A 26,126-nucleotide genomic window follows, 5' to 3' on the forward strand; every position below is an offset into this window, starting at 1 on the left:
AGCACTCTGTTTATTTCAGACCACACATATAAATGTGCAGTAGGAGCTCTCACATTCACAAGAATTAGGAGAATAATACAAATTAATTCATGCAAGTAAACATTATGCTCGCCTTGGCGAGCCCACAAGTAAGTGACCAGCTATCAATCAGCATGCAGCATTTATAACGAAAATGTAACACCGTGCATGAAATTGCAAGTGTTTGACCGTACTCTGATGTTTGCATTTCTGTCTACTAAAGTAATCGATCAATCAATCACTCACTCAATCAATTCACTTTCAGGAAGCCATTGATTGACTGTTTAAGTGAGCGGTGTCGTGGATGCTTGACTTCCCACGCAGGAGACCTGGGTTTGAATCCAGGGTGCTACATGAATGCAGCTGAACCAGTATGAGGCTTTGACCAGTTCTTTTGCATATCCCTAAATATCTCTCTCTCTCTCTCTCTCTCTCTCTCTCTCTCTCTCTCTCTCTCTCTCAGCTGGAATATAAACACCTGCTGCCGCATGCTTCCATTATCAGGCCTGTCTGTCAGAGGCACAGAGATGTCTTCTCCTCTTCTGCTGTTTACCGTCTGGCTTTGCTTGTTGGTCATGATGGGACGAATCACAACGGGTAGGTGATGTAGCCTAAATGCCATTCATTATGCATTGTACCTGTGTTGTATTTAGTTAGTATCCCATTTATTTTGTGTTTGTTTGTGCGTGTAAAAATGAGACAATAGGCTATATGACTATGAGCCTACAGGAACACAGTGCTCTTGTGTGGTACTATGATACAAAAAGCTGAACTTTATAGACTAATGTAGAATAATAGTAGAGAATAATTTCAATTACATTCTTGTTTTTACAGGGTGACAATAATGTAGACTAGAGAATCTAATATTGGAGACATGTCTTTTTTCTCCTAGCCAGTAGGCCTACACCAGGTTTAATATAGTTAACTAAAACTACTAAGGAAAAATAATTTTGTTTAACTGAAACTGAAACTAAAGTAAACAAAATAAAAAATAAAGGCTAACCAGCAAAAACTAAATAGAATTGCATGTAAAACCATCTAAGTTTTATTCCCTCTCTCTGTGGTTGGTATAAATGTAATGGTTTAATATAACACGTTTATAAATCAAGGCTTTCCTCTGAATACCTGAAAAACACTACTACTACTCAAAACTAACTAACTAATGACACACAAAACAGCATTCTGGATGAGTAGAAGATTGTTCAAAGACTTGACAAGTTTTTCTGCATTTCTTTGAGACAGGATGCGCCAAATGTTTGTTTACAGGTCAAAAAGGTCATTAAAGGAGCATAGTCAAATCACTGAAGTCAATACAAAAATAATAATAAAAGTACTACTGTATCATTGTCACTGTTATAGAGCTGCATGACTATGGCAAAACTTAATATCGGTCCATAATAAGATCAGTTATTACAATTATTATTTGTTAACAAACAAAATCTTATCAAAATGCAACTTCACCACGACAAAATGCAACTTCACCACGACAAAATGCAACTTCAACACGATCCAATATAACTTCAACACCAGTCATTGTAACTTCATCGCCACTCAATGCAACATCACCTATAATCCATACAACATCCTCACTGCGCCTCAACGTTGGAGAGCCTCATTGGGGGCTATTGTCCATACAACACGCCTACCTGTCACTGCAGCTACTACCCCAGGTTAAACATACAACACGCCTACCTGTCACTGCAGCTACTACCCCAGGTTAAACAACTGAACTATTAGTGAAAAGAACTTCACCGCTAATCACTTTGAACATATAATTTCCTGTTCAGCTATAATAACTCAATTTAATTGTAACTAACTGTTTCTACCTATCGTGCTTCATATGTAGCTACAACACCTGCACCACCAGCAAAGCCAAAGGTCGTGTTAGAATTCAAAATAACGCAAACCTTCACAGAAGACCTTGAAAACACATCCTCAGTCGCATTCCAGAACTTAGCAACCGAAGTAGCTTCAGCGGTAAGTACTGTACCATTATGATGATCCAACACCTACCAATACATTCTCCATAACTTCAGTGATTCCTCCTATCATGCATATTACTATTATATTGATCTCTGGCAAATTATGATGATTAAAAATAACCATACTTTATGGAAATGTTTTGCTTTCATTGTAAAATGACCAAATAACTAAACAAGTTAAAATGACTGCCTCCACCTTTCAAAATGTTCTCTAGAACATTGTTATTAATTAATCAAAATGTAAATCTATTAATCATGAACCATGAAATGAACTTGGTATTATTTTACAGTTCCTGTGTAATTATTTCTGTAATAATTTCAATGACTGAATTTCTGTTTACAGTTGGACAACGTCTATAAGGCAAAGTTTTCTGATTTCAATCGCACTGTTATAACCGGCTTCAGGTATGCACCAACTGTATTAAGTATATATGTTTTTAGTACATAAATATTAACGTATTTGTATACCTTTAATGTACCATAACATATGGTATTAATTATAACATAAATGTTATAATTAATAATAATGAATCACCTTTACAGCCAAGGATCAGTAAATGTGGAGGCTGAATTAATATTCAACCAAGAGGGAAATGCAACTACACCCAATGCCTCTTCTGTGGCTAGTACTCTTGTTGAGGCTGCATCCAGCTCTAATTTCTCCCTTCCTGTGAACACATCAACTATTGTTGTCACGGGTAAGAATTGTCGACTCAACTGATAATAGCTCACAGTCTGGCTCTTTAATGGCCTGTTTAATGGTATTTTTTCTTCCTTGTTATTAATTATATATCATGGCCTGCATTGATATTGATATGAAAGTTTTATTTTTACAGTGGTTTTGCCGCCAACTCAAGCACCCACTACAGCAGCACCTTTAACAACAATCACCACAGATTCACCAGCAGGTACAATTTCATCAAAGCAAATAATTGAAACTGTACTTCCAATGTATAAAACATCTAATGAACTAACTGGAGTGGACAAAGGGATATGCAAGAGTACAGTGACATACCCCTATGATTATAATGTGTTGAAAAAGCACATACGATTATAATCTTTAATATTACAACTTTAGAAATATAAGAAACACCGGTAATAATTACTTCACAATTTCATGTAAACTTTCCATCAGGTAATGCAACATCACCACCAGTCATTCAAACAAAAAGACACAATGCGACTTCACCACCAGTTAATGCAATTTCACCACGACACAATATAACTTCATCACCAGTCATTGTAACTTCACCTATAGTCCATACAACATCCCCACCAGTCACTGCAGCTACTAGTCCATGTAAACCGAACGGACAAGAGAATTTGAGTAGAGTGACAAATACATATATACAACTAAAAGTACATTAAATCATAATCTTTCTTCAGAAATATAAGAAACAAAAGTAGTCACATCTTAACAATGTGATCTATAACCTTTCCATTAGGTGATACAACTTCACCTCCAGTCATTCCAACATCACCATGACATAATGCAACTTCACCACCAGGAAATACAACTTCACCTATAGTCCATATACATCCCCACCAGTCACTTCAGATACTACTGTATCATACTAGCCGGTAAAACAAATGAAACATTAGTCAAAATAACTTTACCACTAATAATATCATTGAAATGGAGAAAACTGTGTGTGTGTGTGTGTGTGTGTGTGTGTGTGTGTGTGTGTGTGTGTGTGTGTGTGTGTGTGTGTGTGTGTGTGTGTGTGTGTGTGTGTGTGTGTGTGTGTGTGTGTGTGTGTGTGTGTGTGTGTGTGTGTGTGTGTGTGTGTGTGTGTGTGTGTGCGTGCGCGCGCTCTGTGTGACTATCAAGAAGCTATATTTATCGTCTTGTTTAATCATCCTCAGCGCTGACAACCTCTGTTCATGCACGAGTCAAGATCTCCAGCTATGGAGAGTTGAATGAAGATGAAATCGCATCTCATATTGAAGAGGTTTGCTCATTATCCTCTCTGTGCGTGCGTGCGTGCGTGCGTGCGTCTTCCTATAGCTGTTATAATTGTCATTAGCTAAAGCTGAAGGTTCTGCTCAATGAATACATGAATGATTTAATTCCTGTATATGGCTATGCCATTACATATTTTTGGGGGAAACAAGCATAAGTTACCCATTGTTTTTCCAGACATTTTTAAAGTACATTCAGTTGATTGAATGGTGTTCCATAATGATTGTTCTATGCCATAAAGATCGTTCTGTCTTTATTCTGTTCTCTCTCTCTCTCTCTCTCTCTCTCTCTCTCTCTCTCAGTTTTTTAAACAGATCAGTGGGAATACTTTGGGACCGCTCAAGGTGACTGTGAAGAGTGTCATCAAGAATAAGAAAACATTAACTTAATCACCAAACTTCAGCTTAATCTAAATGTTAATGTTTGCTTTTGTTTGATAAAAGATGATTAGTACTTTACCTACGTAGCAGTCAAAGGTAAAGTTATTTACTGCCAAGGGAGACTTTGGTGACTTTTTCCCTGACTGACAAGAACGACTTTGATGACTTTTGGGGATTTTTATGGATTAAGTTAGATCACTAGTTCGGGTGAATTATAAACAGATTGCGGGACCATCCGTTTGCGGGCGGGTGGGGTTGGATAAACAGGTACAGGTATCACAGCAGTCAATCAACATGAACTCAAAGTTTGTTTGCTCACCTCTGATCGAAGGTGTGCCTCCGTATGAAACTATTGTGACACTGCACTCAAATAAAATCCTGGCATGCCTTCATTAATCCGTAATCACTCATCATACATATCTGTTTGGAGTCAAGTTGTTCCAGTGTTCTGTTGGCAAACTGGACTGGTGTGTTTTACCCTCGACGTTTCTGTGAGAACCATCTGATGCACAGTTCTGTTGTTCCGTTTATTACAGTCAGTCAGTCAGTCAATATGAACTCAGATTTAAGTAGTTGGCTACTTGGCTCATGGTGCTATCACCTCATTCTGAGCCATTATGGAGGGTGGGGAATTTATTATGACTGACATAAGATATGATTTGGCAGATGATTTATTTTCCAGATACGTACCTATTCATTTATGCCAAATCCAGCACTTTCAAAAAGAGGTGAGAATCCCTGAGACCGTCGATGCAAATTATTGATGAGATTTATACTCGGGGGTTATACAAACATGGACAAAGTAATGTCCAAATTATACAACAGTCTAATGAGGCCCATAATTATCTCCACAGAGTAGATAAAAGCAAATTGGGAGAAAAAATTATATTAGGTATTGAATTTCTGATGAGGAAATGTGTAAAACACAAGGCACTGGAATCAATTCAATAATGTGGAGGTAGTTCTGCTCTGAGTTCTGTGTAGTTCAATAACCTCCAAAATCAGCTAAAGAGAACAACCATGCTGCAGGTAGTGTGCCAGGCCACAAGGAGGCGAACTACACTCACCTGTGGGGACAAACTAATACTTCAGAAGCAAGAAGGCATATCTGTAGATAATCAAACGTGTCTGACTTTTTTATTTCATGGAAAATATTATACACATATATATATATTTATTACATACATACATAGGCTATAAAACTCCACAATCATAATCAATGGAAACCGAACCCTCTGGGGCTTCCCATACATACAGGAGACCTGGGTTTGAATCCTGGGTGCTATTGGCTACAATCAGGTGTGCCCACACCTTTTAGACTTGAGAGCTACTTTCAAAATGACCAGCTCAACCAGATCTACCCACCAAAAATATTATCCCATTGCTGAAAATGGAATTGGTAGGGGTGTTTTTGTATAACTTTGTAATACTGATGTTTGTGCGAAACTGCGAAACACTTGAAAACAAAGCATTGCATTTTGGGTTTTGAGATTCCCTTTTTGATGTCTATTATTCAAGTGAAGTCACCTTAATTCAAGTGGCAGATGCCGAAAATCTTTTTAAATATAATTTAAATTATATTTTAGGGGCATGTCATGTGGTCTACCTACACAGCCTGTGTGATCTACTGGTAGATCTACCTTTTGGGCACCCCTGGTGCTAATGTACATGAATGCTGCTGAACCAGTATGAGTCTTTGAACATTTCATCTCACTCTCTCTCTCTCTCTCTCTCTCTCTCTCTCTCTCTCTCTCTCTCTCTCTCTCTCTCTCTCAGCTGGAATATAAACACCTGCTGCCGCATGCTTCCATTATCAGGCCTGTCTGTCAGAGGCACAGAGATGTCTTCTCCTCTGCTGTTTACCGTCTGGCTTTGCTTCTTGGTCATGATGGGACGAATCACAACGGGTAGGTGATGTAGCCTAAATGCCATTCATTATGCATTGTACCTGTGTTGTATTTAGTTAGTAACCCATTTACTTTGTGTTTGTTTGTGCGTGTAATCCAAAATGAGAAAATAGGCTATATGAGCCTATACATTATACGTATAGGAACACAGTGCTCTTGTGTGGTACTATGATACAAAAAGCTGTCATGCATGCTCATATGATGATGCATGCCTGACAATTTAGGGCTTTATAGACTAATGTAGGCGAGGAGAATCATTTCAATTACATTCTTGTTTTTACAGGGTGGCAATAATAGACTGGAGAATCTAATATTGGAGACACATGTATTTTAGTTCTTTCCTAGTCAGTACACCAGGATTAATATAGTTAACTAAAAAGGAAAATGTATTTTGTTTAACTCAAACTGAAACTAAACTAAACAAAATAAAGAACAAAGGCTAGAATGAACAATGATGCATGCATGCACAACCAGCAAAAGCTGCATGTACAAATGGCATGTACAATGTAGGGGCGGCGGTGGCTCAGGCGGCGGCTCAGGCGGTGGCTCAGGGGTAGAGTGCCTGGATGGGAACCGCAAGGTTGCCAGTTCAAACCCGGGCTCCCCCAGAGTTACTGTCGAAGTGTCCTTGAGCAAGACACTGAACCCCTAATTGCTCCCGATGTGCCTTGCATGGTTTCCGCTGCCATCGGTGTATGAATGGGTGAATGTAATGCACAATCTATGTAAAGCGCCTTGGATAAAGGCGCTATATAAATGCACCATTTACCATTTACCATGTACAAAGTTTTATTTCCCCCTCTCTGTGGTTGCTATAAATGTACTGGTTTAATATAACTATTAGATACTACTAGATACTACTGTATAATTCTTTTGTCACTGCTATAGAGCTGCATGACTATGGCTAAACTTAATATGGGTCCATAATAATAACATTTTTCCGCCAGTTTTGCCGCCAACTCAAGCACCCACTACAGTGCAAGAGTAGGCCTACAGCGACAAATACCCCTATGATTATAATGTGACAACAATGCCAGCCTGTATGTTGTATGTTGTGACAACATACAACATACAGGCTGGCATCGCTGTTGCCAACCAGGGTGTTCTTGCTGGTGGTGGTTTCATTGTGAACAAGTAGCCTAAGCAGAGTATGCATTGCATACCCTACCTGGCAGGTGAAAACAAGCCACCAGATTATCATTTGAATACATGGGGACACCCCCCCCCCTCCACCGTAGAGTACTAAAAGGATAGAGACTGAACCGGAGCGACAGCTGCAAACGGGCACTAAATGTTAAACCCCAGCTGCACGAGGTTTCCTCGTCATAACTCGGTCCGCCCGCAGTCCCCGCTCTTACCACTAGGGCCGAGCGCCTACAAGCCATACAACACGCCTACCTGTCACTGCAACTACTACCCCAGGTTAAACAACTGAACTATTAGTGTAAAGAACTTCACCGCTAATCACTTTTAATTTATCATTTTCCGTTTCTACCCATTGTGCTTCACGTGCAGCTACAACACTTGTTGAGGCTGCATCCAGCTCTAATTTCTCCCTTCCTGTGAACACGTCAACTATTGTTGTCACGGGTAAGAATTGTCAACTCAACTGATAATAGCTCACAGTCTGGCTCTTTAATGGCCTGTTTAATGGTATTTTTTCTTCCTTGTTATTAATTATATATCATGGCCTGCATTGATATTGATATGAAAGTTTTATTTTTACAGTGGTTTTGCCGCCAACTGAAGCACCCACTACAGCAGCACCTTTAATAACAATCACCACAGATTCACCAGCAGGTACAATTTCATCAAAGCAAATTGAAACTGTACTTCCAATGTATAAAACATCTAATGAACTAACTGGAGTGGACAAAGGGATATGCAAGAGTACAGTGACATACGCCTATGATTATAATGTGTTGAAAAAGCACATTAAATTATTATTTATTATAACTAATATCAGAATCACCGGTAATAATAACTTCACAATTTAATGTAACCTTTCCATCAGGTAATGCAACATCACCACCAGTTATTCAAACTTCGCCACGACACAATGCAACTTCATCACCAGTCATTGCAACTTCATCACCAGTCATTGCAACTTCATCACCAGTCATTGCAACTTCATCACCAGTCAATGCAACTTCATCACCAGTCATTGCAACTTCATCACCAGTCATTGCAACTTCATCACCAGTCATTGCAACTTCATCACCAGTCAATGCAACTTCATCACCAGTCAATGCAACTTCATCAGCAGTCATTGCAACTTCATCAGCAGTCATTGCTACTTCATCAGCAGTCATTGCTACTTCATCACCAGTCATTGCAACTTCATCACCAGTCAATGCAACTTCATCACCAGTCATTGCAACTTCATCACCAGTCAATGCAACTTCATCACCAGTCATTGAAACTTCATCACCAGTCATTGCAACTTCATCACCAGTCATTGCAACTTCATCACCAGTCATTGCAACTTCATCACCAGTCATTGCAACTTCATCACCAGTCATTTCAACTTCATCACCAGTCAATGCAACTTCACGTATAGTCCATACAACATCCCTACCTGTCACTGCAGGTACTAACCCAGGTAAAACAAATGAATAGTCAAAATAACTTTACCACTAATAACTTTAAATTAATCACCATTCAGTTTAGCTATAATATCTAAATATAACTACAGAGGGCAAAGACTAGTGACAGATTCCACTCCGACTATGTGTTGAAAAATAACTTTCAATTATAACCTTTATGAGTATAACTTTAGAAATATAAGAAACACCGGTAATCATGACTTCACAATTGAACGTAACCTTTCCAACAGGTAATGCAACTTCACCACCAGTCATTCAAACTTCCCCACGACACAATGCAACTTCACCACAAGTTACTGCAACTTCACCACCAGTTAATGCAACTTCACCACGACCCAATATAACTTCAACACCAGTCATTGTAACTTCACCTATAGTCCATACAACATCCCCACCAGTCACTGCAGCTACTAGTCCAGGTAACACAAACGAACCCTAATTAGTCTAATTAACTTTACCACTAATTGCTTTGAATGAATCAGTACTCAGTTTAGCTATAAAATCTGAATATAACGGGAGCAGACAATGGCATGTGCACAATTATAATCTTTATTAATATTACTTTAGAAATGTAAGAAACACTGGTAATCATAACTTCACAGTGTAATGTAACATTTCCATCAGGCAATGCAACTTCACCACCAGTCATTCAAACTTCGCCACGACACAATGCAACTTCACCACGACAAAACGCAACGTCATCACGACCCAATATAACTTCAACACCAGTCATTGCAACTTCAACACCAGTCATTGCAACTTCACCTATAGTCCATACAACATCCCTACCTGTCACTGCAGGTACTACCCCAGGTAAAACAAATGAATAGTCAAAATAACTTTACCACTAATAACTTTAAATTAATCACCATTCAGTTTAGCTATAATATCTGAATATAACTACAGAGGACAAAGACTATAGTGTCAAATTCCCCTCCGACTATAATGTGTTGAAAAGGCTAATTCAATCATAATCTTTATTATTATAACATTAGAAATCGGAAACACTGGTAATCATGACAATTGAATGTAACCTTTCCAACCGGTATTGCAACTTTATCACCAGTCACTCAAACTTCGCCACGACACAATGCAACTTCTCCACCAGCTAATGCAACTTCACCGCGACAAAATACAACATCACCACGACCCAATATAACTTCAACACCAGTCATTGTAACTTCACCTATAGTCCATACAACATCCCCACCAGTCACTGCATCTTCTAGTCCAGGTAACACAAACAAACCCTAATTAGTCCAATTAACTTTACCACTAATTGCTTTGAATGAATCAGTACTCAGTTTAGCTATAATATCTGAATATAACTGGAGAAGACAAGGGGATATGCACAATTATAATCTTTATGAATATAAAGCTGGTAATCATAACTTCACAATGTAATGTAACCTTTCCATCAGCCAATACAACTTCACCTCCAGTCATTCCAACTTCACCACAACACAATGCAACCTCAACACCAGTCAATACAACTTCACCTATAGTCCTTAAATCCCCACCAGTCACTGCAGCTACTAGCCCAGGTGAAACAAATTAAATATTAGTCAAAATAACTTTACCACTAATAATAACATTGAATGATTATGTACTCAGTTTAGCTATAATATCTGAATATAACTGGAGTGGATAAAGGGATATGCAAGAGTAAAGTGACAAATGCCCATATTATTATAATGTGTTGAAAAAGCACATTCAATTATAATCTTTATTATTATAATTTTAGAAATATAATAAACGCCGGTAATCATGACTTCACAATGAAATGTAACCTTTTCATCAGGTAATGCAACTTCACCACCAGTCATTCAAACTTCACCACGACAAAACGCAACGTCATCACGACCCAATATAACTTCAACACCAGTCATTGCAACTTCACCTATAGTCCATACAACATCCCTACCTGTCACTGCAGGTACTACCCCAGGTAAAACAAATGAACAGTCAAAATAACTTTACCACTAATAACTTTAAATTAATCACCATTCAGTTTAGCTATAATATCTGAATATAACTACAGAGGACAAAGACTATAGTGTCAAATTCCCCTCCGACTATAATGTGTTGAAAAGGCTAATTCAATCATAATCTTTATTATTATAACATTAGAAATCGGAAACACTGGTAATCATGACAATTGAATGTAACCTTTCCAACAGGTATTGCAACTTCATCACCAGTCACTCAAAGTTCGCCACGACACAATGCAACTTCTCCACCAGCTAATGCAACTTCACCGCGACAAAATACAACATCACCACGACCCAATATAACTTCAACACCAGTCATTGTAACTTCACCTATAGTCCATACAACATCCCCACCAGTCACTGCATCTTCTAGTCCAGGTAACACAAACAAACCCTAATTAGTCCAATTAACTTTACCACTAATTGCTTTGAATGAATCAGTACTCAGTTTAGCTATAATATCTGAATATAACTGGAGAAGACAAGGGGATATGCACAATTATAATCTTTATGAATATAAAGCTGGTAATCATAACTTCACAATGTAATGTAACCTTTCCATCAGCCAATACAACTTCACCTCCAGTCATTCCAACTTCACCACAACACAATGCAACCTCAGCACCATTCAATACAACTTCACCTATAGTCCTTACATCCCCACCAGTCACTGCAGCTACTAGCCCAGGTGAAACAAATGAAATATTAGTCAAAATAACTTTACCACTAATAATAACATTGAATGATTATGTACTCAGTTTAGCTATAATATCTGAATATAACTGGAGTGGACAAAGGGATATGCAAGAGTAAAGTGACAAATGCCCATATTATTATAATGTGTTGAAAAAGCACATTCAATTATAATCTTTATTATTATAATTTTAGAAATATAATAAACGCCGGTAATCATGACTTCACAATGAAATGTAACCTTTTCATCAGGTAATGCAACTTCAACACCAGTCATTGCAACTTCACCTATAGTCCATACAACATCCCTACCTGTCACTGCAGGTACTACCCCAGGTAAAACAAATGAACAGTCAAAATAACTTTACCACTAATAACTTTAAATTAATCACCATTCAGTTTAGCTATAATATCTGAATATAACTACAGAGGACAAAGACTATAGTGTCAAATTCCCCTCCGACTATAATGTGTTGAAAAGGCTAATTCAATCATAATCTTTATTATTATAACATTAGAAATCGAAAACACTGGTAATCATGACAATTGAATGTAACCTTTCCAACAGGTATTGCAACTTCATCACCAGTCACTCAAAGTTCGCCACGACACAATGCAACTTCTCCACCAGCTAATGCAACTTCACCGCGACAAAATACAACATCACCACGACCCAATATAACTTCAACACCAGTCACTGCATCTTCTAGTCCAGGTAACACAAACAAACCCTAATTAGTCCAATTAACTTTACCACTAATTGCTTTGAATGAATCAGTACTCAGTTTAGCTATAATATCTGAATATAACTGGAGAAGACAAGGGGATATGCACAATTATAATCTTTATGAATATAAAGATAAGAAACACTGGTAATCATAACTTCACAATGTAATGTAACATTTCCATCAGGCAATACAACTGCACCTCCAGTCATTCCAACTTCACCACAACACAATGCAACTTCACCTCCAGTCATTCCAACTTCACCACAACACAATGCAACCTCAACACCAGTCAATACAACTTCACCTATAGTCCTTACATCCCCACCAGTCACTGCAGCTACTAGCCCAGGTGAAACAAATGAAATATTAGTCAAAATAACTTTACCACTAATAATAACATTGAATGATTATGTACTCAGTTTAGCTATAATATCTGAATATAACTGGAGTGGACAAAGGGATATGCAAGAGTAAAGTGACAAATGCCCATATTATTATAATGTGTTGAAAAAGCTCATTCAATTATAATATTTATTATTATAATTTTAGAAATATAAGAAACGCCGGTAATCATGACTTCACAATGAAATGTAACCTTTTCATCAGGTAATGCAACTTCACCACCAGTCATTCAAACTTCGCCACAACACAATGCAACTTCAGCTTCAGTTAATGCAACGTCACCACGACCCAATATAACTTCAACACCAGTCACTGTAACTTCATCACCAGTCAATGCAACTTCACCTATAGTGCATACAACATCCCTACCTGTCACTGCAGGTACTACCCCAGGTATACACTAACAAATTAATAGTCAAAATTACTTTACAGCTAATGAATTAATCACCATTCAGTTTAGCTATAATATCTGAATATAACTACAGGACAAAGACAATTCCACTCCGACTATAATGTGTTGAAAAAGAACATTCCATTATAACCTTTATTAATATAACTTTAGAAATATAAGAAACACCGGTAAACATTACTTCACAATTGAATGTAACCTTTCCAACAGGTAATGCAACTTCACCACCAGTCATTCAAACTTCGCCACGACACAATGCAACTTCACCACAAGTTACTGCAACTTCACCACGACACAATGCAACTTCACGTCCAGTCATTCCAACTTCACCTATAGTCCTTACAACATCCCCACAAGTCACTGCAGGTACTAGTCCAGGTAAAACAAACAAACCATTAGTCAAATTAACTCATCACCACAAATTGCTTTGAATGAATCAGTACTCAGTTTAACTATAATATCTGAATATAACTGGAGCGGACAAAGGGATATGCAAGAGTACATAGTGACAAATACCCCTATGATTATTATGTGTTGAAAAAGCACATTAAATTATAATATTTATTATTATAACTTTATAAGTAATATAATGTAACCTTTCCATCAGGTAATGCAACTTCACCACCAGTCTTTCAAACTTCGCCACGACACAATTCAACATCACCACAACCCAATATAACTTCAACACCAGTCATTGTAACTTCACCTATAGTCCATACAACATCCTCACCAGTCACTGCAGCTACTAGTCCAGGTATAACAAACAAACCATTAGTCAAAATAAGATAATTTAAAAGAGTACAGTGACAAATACATACTCTATACTAAAAGTGCCCTAAATTAAAATCTTTAGTATAATAACTTCAGAAATATAAGAAACACAAGTAGTCATATCTTACCAATGTGATCTAACCTTTCCATTAGGTGATACGACTTCACGTCCAGTCATTCCGACTTCACCACGACACAATGCAACGTCACTGCCAGTCATTGCAACTTCACCACGAGTCACTGCAACTTCACTGCCAGTCAATGCAACTTCACCACGAGTCACTGCAACTTCACCTATTGTCCATACAACACGCCTACCTGTCACTGCAGCTACTACCCCAGGTTAAACATCTGCACTATTAGTGAAAAGAACTTCACCGCTAATCACTTTGAACATATCATTTACTGTTCAGCTATAATAACGCAATTTAACTGTAACTAACTGTTTCTACCCATCGTGCTTCATATGTAGCTACAACACCTGCACCACCAGCAAAGCCAAAGGTCGTGTTAGAATTCAAAATAACGCAAACCTTCACAGAAGACCTTGAAAACACATCCTCAGTCGCATTCCAGAACTTAGCAACCGAAGTAGCTTCAGCGGTAAGTACTGTACCATTATGATGATCCAACACCTACCAATACATTCTCCATAACTTCAGCGATTCCTCCTATCATGCATATTACTATTATATTGATCTCTGGCAAATGTATAATTATGATGATTAAAAATAACCATACTTTATGGAAATGTTTTGCTTTCATTGTAAAATTACCAAATATGACTGTCTCCACCTTTCAAAATGTTCTCTAGAACATTGTTATTAATTAATCAAATGTAAATCTATTAATCATGAACCATGAAATGAACTTGGTGGGATACGAAGTATTATTTTACAGTTCCTGTGTAATTATTTCTGTAATAATTTCAATGACTGAATTTCTGTTTACAGTTGGACAACGTCTATAAGGCAAAGTTTTCTAATTTCAATCACACTGTTATAACCGGCTTCAGGTATGCACCAATGGAGTTATACTGTATTAAGTATATATGTTTTTAGTACATAAATAATAACGTATCATTGATTTGTACCTTTAATGTAGCCTACCATAACATTTGGTGTTAATTATAACATAAATGTTATAATTAATAATAATGAATCACTTTTACAGCTCGGGATCAGTAAATGTGGAGGCTGAATTAATATTCAACCAAGAGGAAAATGCAACTACACCAGATGCCTCTTCTGTGGCTAGTACTCTTGTTGAGGCTGCATCCAGCTCTAATTTCTCCCTTCCTGTGAACACGTCAACTATTGTTGTCACGGGTAAGAATTGTCGACTCAACCGATGATAGCTCACAGTGTGGCTCTTTAATGACCTTTTTAATGGTATTTTTTCTTCCTTGTTATTAATTATATATCATGGCCTGCATTGATATTGATATGAAAGTTTTATTTTTACAGTGGTTTTGCCGCCAACTCAAGCACCCACTACAGCAGCACCTTTAACAACAATCACCACAGATTCACCAGCAGGTACAATTTCATCAAAGCAAATTGAAACTGTACTTCCAATGTATAAAACATCTAATGAATTAACTGGAGTGGACAAAGGGATATGCAAGAGTACAGTGACATACCCCTATGAATATAATGTGTTGAAAAAGCACATTCAATTATTATTTATTATAACTAATATCAGAATCACCGGTAATAATAACTTCACAATTTAATGTAACCTTTCCATCAGGTAATGCAACATCACCACCAGTCATTCAAACTTCGCCACGACACAATGCGACTTCACCACCAGTTGCTGCAACGTCACCACGACCCAAAATAACTTCAACACCAGTCACTGTAACATCACCACCAGTCAATGCAACTTCACCTATAGTGCATACAACATCCCTACCTGTCACTGCACGTACTACCCCAGGTATAACAAATGAATAGTCAAAATAACATTACAACTAATCATCATTCAGTTTAGCTATAATATCTGAATATAACTACAGAGGGCAAAGACTAGTGACAAATTCCACTCCGACTATGTGTTGAAAAAGAACATTCAATTATAACCTTTATTAATATAGCTTTAGAAATGTAAGAAACACTGGTAATCATAACTTCACAATTGAATGTAACCTTTCCAACAGGTAATGCAACTTCACCACCAGTCATTCAAACTTCGCCACGACACAATGCAACTTCACCACCAGTTAATGCAACTTCACCGGGACAAAATACAACATCACCACGACGACCCAATATAACTTCAACACCAGTCATTGTAACTTCACCTATAGTCCATACAACATCCCCACCAGTCACTGCAGCTACTAGTCCAGGTAACACAAACAAACCCTAATTAACTTTACCACTAATTGCTTTGAATGAATCAGTACTCAGTTTAGCTATAAAATCTGAATATAACTGGAGCAGACAATGGCATGTGCACAATTATAATCTTTATTAATATAACTTTAGAAATGTAAGAAACACCGGTAATCATGACTTCACAATTGAATGTAACCTTTCCAACAGGTAATGCAACTTCACCACCAGTTAATGCAACTTCACCGCGACAAAATACAACATCACCACGACCCAATATAACTTCAACACCAGTCATTCCAACTTCACCACAACACAATGCAACCTCAACACCAGTCAATACAACTTCACCTATAGTCCATACATCCCCACCAGTCACTGCAGCTACTAGCCCAGGTGAAACAAATGAAATATTAGTCAAAATAACTTTACCACTAATAATATCATTGAATGATTATGTACTCAGTTTAGCTATAATATCTGAATATAACTGGAGTGGACAAAGGGATATGCAAGAGTAAAGTGACAAATGCCCATATTATTATAATGTGTTGAAAAAGCACATTCAATTATAATCTTTATTATTATAATTTTAGAAATAATAAGAAACGCCGGTAATCATGACTTCACAATGAAATGTAACCTTTTCATCAGGTAATGCAACTTCACCACCAGTCATTCAAACTTCGCCACGACACAATTCAACTTCACCACCAGTTAATGCAACTTCACCACGACAAAATGCAACATCACCACGACCCAATATATCTTCAACACCACTCATTGCAACTTCATCACCAGTCAATGCAACTTCACCTATAGTCCATACAACATCCCTACCTGTCACTGCAGGTACTACCCCAGGTAAAACAAATGAATAGTCAAAATAACTTTACCACTAATAACTTTGAATGAATCACCATTCAGTTTAGCTATAACATCTGAACATAAGTACAGAGGACAAAGACTATAGTGACGAATTCCCCTCCGAAACTATCTGAATATAACTGGAGCGGACAATGGGATATGCAAGAGTACAGTGACATACCCCTATGATTATAATGTGTTGAAAAATCACATTAAATTATAATCTTTATTATTATAACTTTAGAAATATAAGAAACACCGGTAATCATACTGTAACTTCACAATTTCATGTAAACTTTCCATCAGGTAAAGCAACATCACCACAACTAAAAGTACATTAAATTATCTTTAGTATAATAACTTCAGCAATATAAGAAACACAAGTAGTCATATCTTAACAATGTGATCTAACCTTTCCATTAGGTAATACAACTTCACCTCCAGTCATTCCGACTTCACCACGACACAATGCAACGTCACTGCCAGTCATTGCAACTTCACCACGAGTCACTGCAACTTCACTGCCAGTCATTGCAACTTCACCACGAGTCACTGCAACTTCACTGCCAGTCATTGCAACTTCACCACGAGTCACTGCAACTTCACCTATTGTCCATACAACACGCCTACCTGTCACTGCAGCTACTACCCCAGGTTAAACATCTGCACTATTAGTGAAAATAACTTCACCGCTAAGCACTTTGAACATATAATTTACTGTTAAGCTATAATAACTCAATTTAACTGTAACTAACTGTTTCTACCCATTGTGCTTCATATGTAGCTACAACACCTGCACCACCAGCAAAGCCAAAGGTCGTGTTAGAATTCAAAATAACGCAAACCTACACAGCAGACCTTGAAAACACAAGGTCAGTCGCATTCCAGAACTTAGCAACCGAAGTAGCTTCAGCGGTAAGTACTGTACCATTATGATGATCCAACACCTACCAATACATTCTCCATAACTTCAGCGATTCCTCCTATCATGCATATTACTATTATATTGATCTCTGGCAAATGTATAATTATGATGATTAAAAATAACCATACTTTATGGAAATGTTTTGCTTTCATTGTAAAATTACCAAATAACTAAACAAGTTAAAATGACTGCCTCCACCTTTCAAAATGTTCTCTAGAACATTGTTATTAATTAATCAAAATGTAAATCTATTAATCATGAACCATGAAATGAACTTGGTGGGATACGAAGTATTATTTTACAGTTCCTGTGTAATTATTTCTGTAATAATTTCAATGACTGAATTTCTGTTTACAGTTGGACAACGTCTATAAGGCAAAGTTTTCTGATTTCAATCGCACTGTTATAACCGGCTTCAGGTATGCACCAATGGAGTTATACTGTATTAAGTATATATGTTTTTAGTACATAAATAATAACGTATCATTGATTTGTACCTTTAATGTAGCCTACCATAACATTTGGTGTTAATTATAACATAAATGTTATAATTAATAATAATGAATCACCTTTACAGCCAAGGATCAGTAAATGTGGAGGCTGAATTAATATTCAACCAAGAGGGAAATGCAACTACACCCAGTGCCTCTTCTGTGGCTAGTACTCTTGTTGAGGCTGCATCCAGCTCTAATTTCTCCCTTCCTGTGAACATGTCAACTATTGTTGTCACGGGTAAGAATTGTCGACTCAACCGATGATAGCTCACAGTGTGGCTCTTTAATGACCTGTTTAATGGTATTTCTTCTTCCTTGTTATTAATTATATATCATGGCCTGCATTGATATTGATATGAAAGTTTTATTTTTACAGTGGTTTTGCCGCCAACTCAAGCACCCACTACAGCAGCACCTTTAACAACAATCACCACAGATTCACCAGCAGGTACAATTTCATCAATCAATCAATCAATCTTTATTTATATAGCACATTTTTCAGGCAGCGAGTGCAGTTCAAAGTGCTTTACAGTAAGAACAAAAGTTATAATAATAATAATAAAAATAATATATATATATATATATATATATATATATATATATATATCAAAGCAAATTGAAACTGTACTTCCAATGTATAAAACATCTAATGAACTAACTGGAGTGGACAAAGGGATATGCAAGAGTACAGTGACATACCCCTATGATTATAATGTGTTGAAAAAGCACATTAAATTATTATTTATTATAACTAATATCAGAATCACCGGTAATAATAACTTCACAATTTAATGTAACCTTTCCATCAGGTAATGCAACTCCATCACCAGTCAATGCAACTTCATCACCAGTCATTGCAACTTCATCACCAGTCATTGCAACTTCATCACCAGTCATTGCAACTTCATCACCAGTCATTGCAACTTCATCACCAGTCATTGCAACTTCATCACCAGTCATTGCAACTTCATCACCAGTCAATGCAACTTCATCACCAGTCATTGCAACTTCATCACCAGTCATTGCAACTTCATCACCAGTCATTGCAACTTCATCACCAGCTAATGCAACTTCACCGCGACAGAATACAACATCACCACGACCCAATATAACTTCAACACCAGTCATTGTAACTTCACCTATAGTCCATACAACATCCCCACCAGTCACTGCATCTTCTAGTCCAGGTAACACAAACAAACCCTAATTAGTCCAATTAACTTTACCACTAATTGCTTTGAATGAATCAGTACTCAGTTTAGCTATAATATCTGAATATAACTGGAGAAGACAAGGGGATATGCACAATTATAATTTTTATGAATATAAAGATAAGAAACACTGGTAATCATAACTTCACAATGTAATGTAACCTTTCCATCAGGCAATACAACTGCACCTCCAGTCATTCCAACTTCACCACAACACAATGCAACCTCAGCACCATTCAATACAACTTCACCTATAGTCCTTACATCCCCACCAGTCACTGCAGCTACTAGCCCAGGTGAAACAAATGAAATATTAGTCAAAATAACTTTACCACTAATAATAACTTTGAATGAATACGTACTCAATTTAGCTATAATATCTGAATATAACTGGAGTGGACAAAGGGATATGCAAGAGTAAAGTGACAAATGCCCATATTATTATAATGTGTTGAAAAAGCACATTAAATTATTATTTATTATAACTAATATCAGAATCACCGGTAATAATAACTTCACAATTTAATGTAACCTTTCCATCAGGTAATGCAACTTCATCACCAGTCAATGCAACTTCATCACCAGTCATTGCAACTTCATCACCAGTCATTGCAACTTCATCACCAGTCATTGCAACTTCATCACCAGTCATTGCAACTTCATCACCAGTCAATGCAACTTCATCACCAGTCATTGCAACTTCATCACCAGTCATTGCAACTTCATCACCAGTCATTGCAACTTCATCACCAGCTAATGCAACTTCACCGCGACAGAATACAACATCACCACGACCCAATATAACTTCAACACCAGTCATTGTAACTTCACCTATAGTCCATACAACATCCCCACCAGCTACTAGCCCAGGTGAAACAAATGAAATATTAGTCAAAATAACTTTACCACTAATAATAACTTTTAATGAATACGTACTCAATTTAGCTATAATATCTGAATATAACTGGAGTGGACAAAGGGATATGCAAGAGTAAAGTGACAAATGCCCATATTATTATAATGTGTTGAAAAAGCACATTCAATTATAATCTTTATTATTATAATTTTAGAAATATAAGAAACGCCGGTAATCATGACTTCACAATGAAATGTAACCTTTTCATCAGGTAATGCAACTTCACCACCAGTCATTCAAACTTCGCCACAACACAATGCAACTTCAGCTTCAGTTAATGCAACGTCACCACGACCCAATATAACTTCAACACCAGTCACTGTAACTTCATCACCAGTCAATGCAACTTCACCTATAGTGCATACAACATCCCTACCTGTCACTGCAGGTACTACCCCAGGTATACACTAACAAATTAATAGTCAAAATTACTTTACAGCTAATGAATTAATCACCATTCAGTTTAGCTATAATATCTGAATATAACTACAGGACAAAGACAATTCCACTCCGACTATAATGTGTTGAAAAAGAACATTCCATTATAACCTTTATTAATATAACTTTAGAAATATAAGAAACACCGGTAAACATTACTTCACAATTGAATGTAACCTTTCCAACAGGTAATGCAACTTCACCACCAGTCATTCAAACTTCGCCACGACACAATGCAACTTCACCACAAGTTACTGCAACTTCACCACCAGTTAATGCAACTTCACCACGACACAATGCAACTTCACGTCCAGTCATTCCAACTTCACCTATAGTCCATACAGCATCCCCACAAGTCACTGCAGGTACTAGTCCAGGTAAAACAAACAAACCATTAGTCAAATTAACTCATCACCACAAATTGCTTTGAATGAATCAGTACTCAGTTTAACTATAATATCTTAATATAACTGGAGCGGACAAAGGGATATGCAAGAGTACATAGTGACAAATACCCCTATGATTATTATGTGTTGAAAAAGCACATTCAATTATAATATTTATTATTATAACTTTATAAGTAATATAATGTAACCTTTCCATCAGGTAATGCAACTTCACCACCAGTCATTCAAACTTCGCCACGACACAATTCAACATCACCACAACCCAATATAACTTCAACACCAGTCATTGTAACTTCACCTATAGTCCATACAACATCCTCACCAGTCACTGCAGCTACTAGTCCAGGTATAACAAACAAACCATTAGTCAAAATAAGATAATTTGAAAGAGTACAGTGACAAATACATACTCTAAATTAAAATCTTTAGTATAATAACTTCAGAAATATAAGAAACACAAGTAGTCATATCTTACCAATGTGATCTAACCTTTCCATTAGGTGATACGACTTCACCTCCAGTCATTCGAACTTCCCCACGACACAATGCAACTTCACCATCAGTCATTGCAACTTCACCACCAGTCAATACAACTTCACCTATAGTGCATACATCCCCACCAGTCACTGCTGCTACTAGCCCAGGTAAAACAAATGAAACATTAGTCAAAAGAACTTTACCACTAATAATATCATTGAATGAATACGTACTCAATTTAGCTATAATATCTGAATATAACTGGAGCGGACAATGGGATATGCAAGAGTACAGTGACATACCCCTATGATTATAATGTGTTGAAAAATCACATACAATTATAGTCTTTAATATTACAACTTTAGAAATATAAGAAACACCGGTAATCATAACTTCACAATTTCATGTAAACTTTCCATCAGGTAAAGCAACATCACCACAACTAAAAGTACATTAAATTATGATCTTTAGTATAATAACTTCAGCAATATAAGAAGTAGTCATATCTTAACAATGTGATCTAACCTTTCCATTAGGTGATACAACTTCACGTCCAGTCATTCCGACTTCACCACGACACAATGCAACGTCACTGCCAGTCATTGCAACTTCACCACGAGTCACGGCAACTTCACTGCCAGTCAATGCAACTTCACCACGAGTCACGGCAACTTCACTGCCAGTCAATGCAACTTCACCACGAGTCACGGCAACTTCACTGCCAGTCAATGCAACTTCACCACGAGTCACGGCAACTTCACTGCCAGTCAATGCAACTTCACCACGAGTCACGGCAACTTCACTGCCAGTCAATGCAACTTCACCACGAGTCACGGCAACTTCACTGCCAGTCAATGCAACTTCACCACGAGTCATTCCAACTTCACCAAGACTCAATGCAACTTCACCACGAGTCACTGCAACTTCACCTATAGTCCATACAACTTCAACACCAGTCATTCCAACTTCACCTATAGTCCATACAACATCCCCAGAAGTCACTGCGGGTACTAGTCCAGGTAAAACAAACAAACCATTAGTCAAATTAACTCATAACCAGAAATCGCTTTGAATGACTCAGTAAAGAAATAAGAAACAAAGGTAATCATAACTTCACAATTTAACGTAACCTTTCCATCAGGTGATGCAACTTCACCACCAGTCACTCGAACTTCACCACGACACAATGCAACTTCACCACCAGTCAATGCAACTTCACCACCAGTCAATGCAACTTCCCCACCAGGTAACACATTTCATCACCACTCAACACAACTTCACCAACACAACTACCTCCATTCTATTGCAATACAAATTGTCCTTGTAATCTAATTCTATCACCAGGCATTGCATTGACTCCATTGCAACTACTTCTACATCATTTGATAAAACAATTCTGAAATTCCCTAAAAGATCACTTGGCAGAAAATAGCTGATCTGCAGCTTGTAGATCAGCTATTTTTGGGGCACGACCCCACAATCTTTAGCTACTGAAGATGCGGCGTACGGCACAACATGGATTTCTACACAAAGGACAGATTCTTGATTTCATTTTTGATTTTTACCTGCCGTATAAGTGGACTCTAACTCCATTAGACCCTAAACACATACTAACTCACATTAGACCCATATAGACCCCATATAGAACACATACTAACTAGACCCTCGACAGACACGGTGAAAAGAAGACCTCCTGGCAGAGACAAAATATATTCTGGCCCCAGACAAACTGTAAATAAATGTTTGTAGGGTTGATCCTATACTGTACTCTCATAGCCTGGGCACCATTACATTTCGGGTTCATGAACCGGTCTGGAGCCGATGATATCGCCACGTCATGTTGTAGTATTGTTTTGTAGTCATCAATCTTCCGGAACTTCCTACCGATTTTTCTCAATAAAAGCTACAGGCTACGAGAGCTTTTATTGTTATTCTTCCGGTTTGAGGGGAAAAGGAAGTTCAGTTTGATTGTTCCTTCCTGATGACTACAAAACAATACTACAACATGACGTAACGATATCATCCGTTCCAGACCGGTTCACACCGGTTGGAACAGAGACCCAGGCTTTCCTCCGAGGCGGAAAGCCTGGTGATGCGAGGTTAGTACTGTCATGGAGAAATGTTGACTTTTCAGGTTTTGTTGCATCAACCCAACTTCCATTAAAAACGTAACCACGTCTGACTATTTGTCGCTTGAAGATGTTGCTAACCTAAATAAACTACCACAGCTCAAATGTTGCTATAGGCGACATAACCTTTTGTCTAAGAGAAAAATGTAATGTGTGTCTATATTCTTACTGTAATAGTAAGAAAGTACAGGATGTCTCTGTGTAGAATTCATCTTGACTATCAAGCTGCTATACTTATCGTCTTCTTTAAATCATCCCCAGAGCTGACAGCCTATGCTATTGGACAAGTAAAAATGTCCAGCTATGGAGAGTTGACTGAAGCTGATGTCGCAAAATATACTGAAGAGGTTTGCTATTGCTCATTATCCTCTGTGTGTGTGTGTGTGTGTGTGTGTGTGTGTGTGTGTGTGTGTGTGTGTGTGTGTGTGTGTGTGTGTGTGTGTGTGTGTGTTTTTTAGTTCCTCCATGAATATATACTTTTTGGGGAAAAGAACATAAATATGATTCTCTTAAATTCATGAATTGGATTCTCTGAAGTACAATGGATACAATTACGATGAATTTTACAAACTGAGAAATGAGTGTGGTTGCCCTAACAAGGCAACCATACTATAGTAATTTAACACTCTTTACCCATGGTCTTTCACAGACATTTCAGAGCGGTGCAGCCACTGAAATACACAGCTTTGTGTGTATGTCTGTCTGTCTGTTGTTTTTCCGTTTGAGCACAGAATGTCACAGGAAGCCACGGGTGATTTTTAACCCGCAGCACTGATTAGTTTTAACCCATTCTGACCTGAGATCAGATTCATACGAGGTTTCCACTGGACACACACTGGTCTGATTAACCCATTCTGACCTGAGATCAGATTCTAAAAATGTCAGTCGTTCTTCGAATTTAAAAAAAATAGCAGACCTACAAGCTCGTATCGCGCCACTCGGTGGCGCGATATGAGCTTGTAGATCTGCTATTTTTCAATTGCTAAAGCATAACATGATGCTAACACCAAAATGGGTGCCCGCTCAGAATGGGTTAACCCGCCACGCATGTCGGGAGCCACAGGTGATGTTTTACCCGCAGCACGGGTTTGTCTGACTAATGACTGCAGGACTGTTGGTATGGCTAACCAACATATGCGCGCCATTGTTGGGTGACATCATCAGACGTCATCATTGTGATGAAAAGCACCGCTCACTTCACACGAGTGTGATTTGTTAAGTAGGCTACATTCAGTTTATTGAATGCTGTGACCCATAATGACCCATAATGAAACGTACCCATTCTGCAAACTGTTAATAAATACTTCAATCAATCAATCAATCAAACCCTTTATTCAGAAGTTGATATATGGTGTTGCTGTTCTTTTCCTTTTCAGTTTTTTAAACAGATCAGTGGGAATACTTTGGGACCGCTCAAGGTGACTGTGAAGAGAGTCCTCAAGAAGAAGAAAACAGGAACTTAATCACCAAACTTCAGCTTCACCTATAGCCTAAATGTTTGGTTTTGTTCCCTGGTATAAAAGGTAAAGTTATGTTTTTGTCTAATAGGTAAACCTATAAAGCAATCTCAAGATGTCTGCTTGGGTTCAACTTCAGTTATAATTTTTTTCAGTATATTATTTTCAGTTATCAATTAATTGTATAGTTTAATTGATTAACAAAATAAATTACTTGATTATTAAATAGATATTGTGAAATGGGCCTTTCTGCATACTGATTGCTTTTACATTTGGCAGAGTATATTTTGATATTGGTGACGGTCTCTACTAGCAGAAGCTAAAATCTGTAAAAAATTATAATGGTAACATCTCACCATATGAACGGATAGAAGTTGACCTTTTCGGAACTAGAATGTCAGGGTAATGGAATAAGCTTTTATGAGTTCTGCATGTTCAATAATATTACTTACATTTCTGCCAGGCCTGTGGAACTCCATTTTTGGGCAGTTTGGGCTGACTTCATATTAATATGATATGATGACATAAAGGTCTGACTACACACATCCATCATATCATTTTAGGCATTTAGCAGATGCTCTTAATCCAGAGCCACTTACAGTAAGCAAGGACAACA

General features: G+C 37.5%; 1 protein-coding gene across 8 annotated transcripts; it reads left to right on the forward strand.

The window, feature by feature from the left end:
* Window positions 1-496: 496 nt before the first annotated feature.
* Window positions 497-25,736, forward strand: LOC308319476 (uncharacterized protein). 8 transcript variants are annotated; one of them, XM_080769575.1, is made up of 20 exons: window positions 497-615; window positions 1,865-1,995; window positions 2,344-2,405; window positions 2,544-2,698; window positions 2,837-2,908; window positions 14,004-14,192; window positions 14,323-14,453; window positions 14,804-14,865; window positions 15,024-15,178; window positions 15,317-15,388; window positions 16,012-16,203; window positions 17,480-17,710; window positions 17,841-17,971; window positions 18,339-18,400; window positions 18,559-18,713; window positions 18,852-18,923; window positions 21,948-22,091; window positions 23,087-23,170; window positions 24,315-24,400; window positions 25,430-25,736. In XM_080769575.1, exons 1-20 carry the CDS (start codon window positions 507-509, stop codon window positions 25,514-25,516), a joined length of 2,382 nt encoding a protein of 793 aa, XP_080625701.1. In that variant the 5' UTR covers window positions 497-506; the 3' UTR covers window positions 25,517-25,736. The 8 variants fall into 8 exon arrangements, with proteins under 8 accessions (XP_080625701.1, XP_080625702.1, XP_080625703.1 ...); XM_080769576.1 differs by having other exon boundaries at window positions 23,087-23,145; window positions 24,311-24,400; XM_080769577.1 differs by having other exon boundaries at window positions 23,129-23,170.
* Window positions 25,737-26,126: the final 390 nt, after the last annotated feature.

This window comes from Protomyctophum bolini, assembly GCF_963924005.1.
Source record: "Protomyctophum bolini genome assembly, chromosome: 8".
Lineage (NCBI taxonomy): Eukaryota > Metazoa > Chordata > Actinopteri > Myctophiformes > Myctophidae > Protomyctophum > Protomyctophum bolini.